The 2,151-nt window shown below is 43.7% G+C and overlaps 1 protein-coding gene across 1 annotated transcript; it reads right to left on the reverse strand.

The window, feature by feature from the left end:
• Positions 1–992: 992 nt before the first annotated feature.
• Positions 993–1,448, reverse strand: LOC149264858 (uncharacterized). Its single transcript, XM_089401044.1, has one exon. The coding sequence runs from the start codon at positions 1,446–1,448 to the stop codon at positions 993–995; it is 456 nt and encodes a 151-aa protein (XP_089257170.1).
• Positions 1,449–2,151: the final 703 nt, after the last annotated feature.

Genomic DNA, 2,151 nt, shown 5'->3' on the forward strand with positions numbered 1-2,151 from the left:
GGCGCCGGGAGGATAGAAAGCATGTACTGAGGGATAGCCTGCAGAATGGCTTTAGTTAAAACTAGACGTCCCGCAAAATTTAGTGCCCTGTGGGTCCAATGAATGCATCTTTTTTCCATGTTTGCTATGAGCCTTTCCCAGTGAACCTTTTGCCAAGGCTTGGTGGTGAGCGGGGCTCCCAGATACTTCGAAGGTAGAGAGCCTTTTCGAAAGCCTAGGATGCTGGTAAGATTGTTCTGAATTGAAACATGAGTATTAAAGAAAAAAATAGTCGATTTGGAATGGTTTATGTCCATACCTGATGCCCTGCTGAAAAGAGATAAGATAGATTTGTAAGCCTTGGCCTCTTTGACAGTTGGAGAGCCATGCAGCATAGTATCATCGGAAAACTGCTGGTGAGTGGTTGCAGGGGTAGAGGGGAGAGGGCGCAATCCATTGATTTTCCCTTCCGCTTTGGCTCTGTGAATATATCTGCTAAGCCCTTCCATGAGAATCACAAAAAGGAAGGGGGATAATGGGTCTCCTTGCCTTATGCCTCGGGAAGGAGAGAAGGTGGCCGACGGGGATCCATTAACCAAAATAGAGAAATTTGTTGACTTGATAAGAGCGAGAATCCATTTGGTCCACTGAATGTCAAAACCAAAAGCACTTAATTGGGCCTCCAGGTAATTCCAATTCACTTTGTCGAAAGCTTTTGAAAGGTTGAGTTGAATCATCATACCAGGGATTTTTCTGGATTGTAAGGTATGTATCATCTCCTGAGCCAAGAGGATGTTGTCCAGGATTTTTCTGCCTTCCACGAAGCCTGACTGCTCCTCCGAGATGATGCCAGGGAGGATAGGTTTAAGTCTGTTTGTGATGACCTTAGAGATGATTTTATAAATCACGTTGCACAGAGCTATGGGGCGGAACTTTTCCGGGGTTCGAGCTTCCTCTTCTTTGGGGATTAGGGCTAGGAAAGTAGAGTTAAGGGCTTTAAGAATTGAGCCAGATCATCTTGAATCTTCAACTACTTCCCAGACCTCTGTTTTGACTGTTTGCCAACAAGCTTTGTAGAAGTTTATAGTAAAGCTGTCTGGTCCCAGGGCTTTGTCATTTGGCATGTCTTTTACAGCCTCCTCCACCTCCTCCATTGAGATCTTTCTTAACAAAGAGGCATTTTGGGCTGGAGTAATGATTTGGGGTATGGCCTGAATTATTTCCTCTCTGGCTTCCGATCGATCTTCTTGAGATTCTTGGGCAATTTTCTTAAAGTGGCTAGTAAGCAAAGTTGAGATCTCATTATGGTTTTGAATAACTTCTCCAGATGCATTGGTAAGCTTGAGGATTTTGTTAGCCCCCCTGTAATCCATCGTCGATCTATGGAAGAACTTTGTATTTTGCTCTCCCTCCTTCAACCAATGGATGCGAAATTTTTGCTTCCAAAGGATCTCTTCCTCCGCTGCCATTTCTGCATTAGTAACTTTTCCTGTTCATTTGAGTCCTCCCTGTTGATCCCCGCAGCCCAGTCCTTATGAATTTGGCTTAGTCGGTCTTCAATATTGTGCTTTTCCTGGAAAATATTACCAAACTCAGTTGTATTCCATTCCTTGATTTTGTGTTTGATGTGCTTTAGTTTGGACTGGAGTTTAAACATTTTGGTCCCCCTTACATTCCTGGGCTCTTACCACCATTTTTTCAATAGATCAGGAAAATTTGGGTGAGTTAGCCAGAATTTCTCAAATCTGAAAGGCCTGTTTTTGGGGGTCTCAAGAAAGGCAGCTTCCAGGGCGATAGGCCAGTGGTCTGATCCCCCACTGGGGAGGATATCAGAGTCAACTGTTGTTCCTTCCATTAATATTTTTTCTGAGATCAAAAAACGGTCAAGGCGAGAGGCTATCCTGTTTTCTCCTCCTCTTCGGTTGTTCCAAGTGTAGAGACCATTTTTTGGGGGAATGTCTACCAGTTGGGCGGATTCCATGAAGTCAACAAAGTGTTCTGAGTCTCTATTTAGTCGCCTGAGGCCACCTTTTTTTTCCAGGAGGGTGGTAATCATGTTGAAATCCCCTCCCATTACGATCTTTGAATGTTGGTGTCTTAGCTTTAACTTCATTAACGAGTTCAGGAAAGAAATTTTATCTTCTAAACGCTGAGGCCCATATACATTTATAC

The sequence above is a fragment of the Pinus tabuliformis genome, chromosome 6, assembly GCF_031772625.1.
Source record: "Pinus tabuliformis cultivar Carrire ecotype Pingquan chromosome 6, CPIR1, whole genome shotgun sequence".
Classification (NCBI taxonomy): domain Eukaryota; kingdom Viridiplantae; phylum Streptophyta; class Pinopsida; order Pinales; family Pinaceae; genus Pinus; species Pinus tabuliformis.

Coding starts and splice junctions, on each gene's coding strand:
- LOC149264858 (XM_089401044.1), bottom strand. CDS start 1,448: ATGGCAGCGGAGGAAGAGATCCTTTGGAAGCAAAAATTTCGCATCCAT.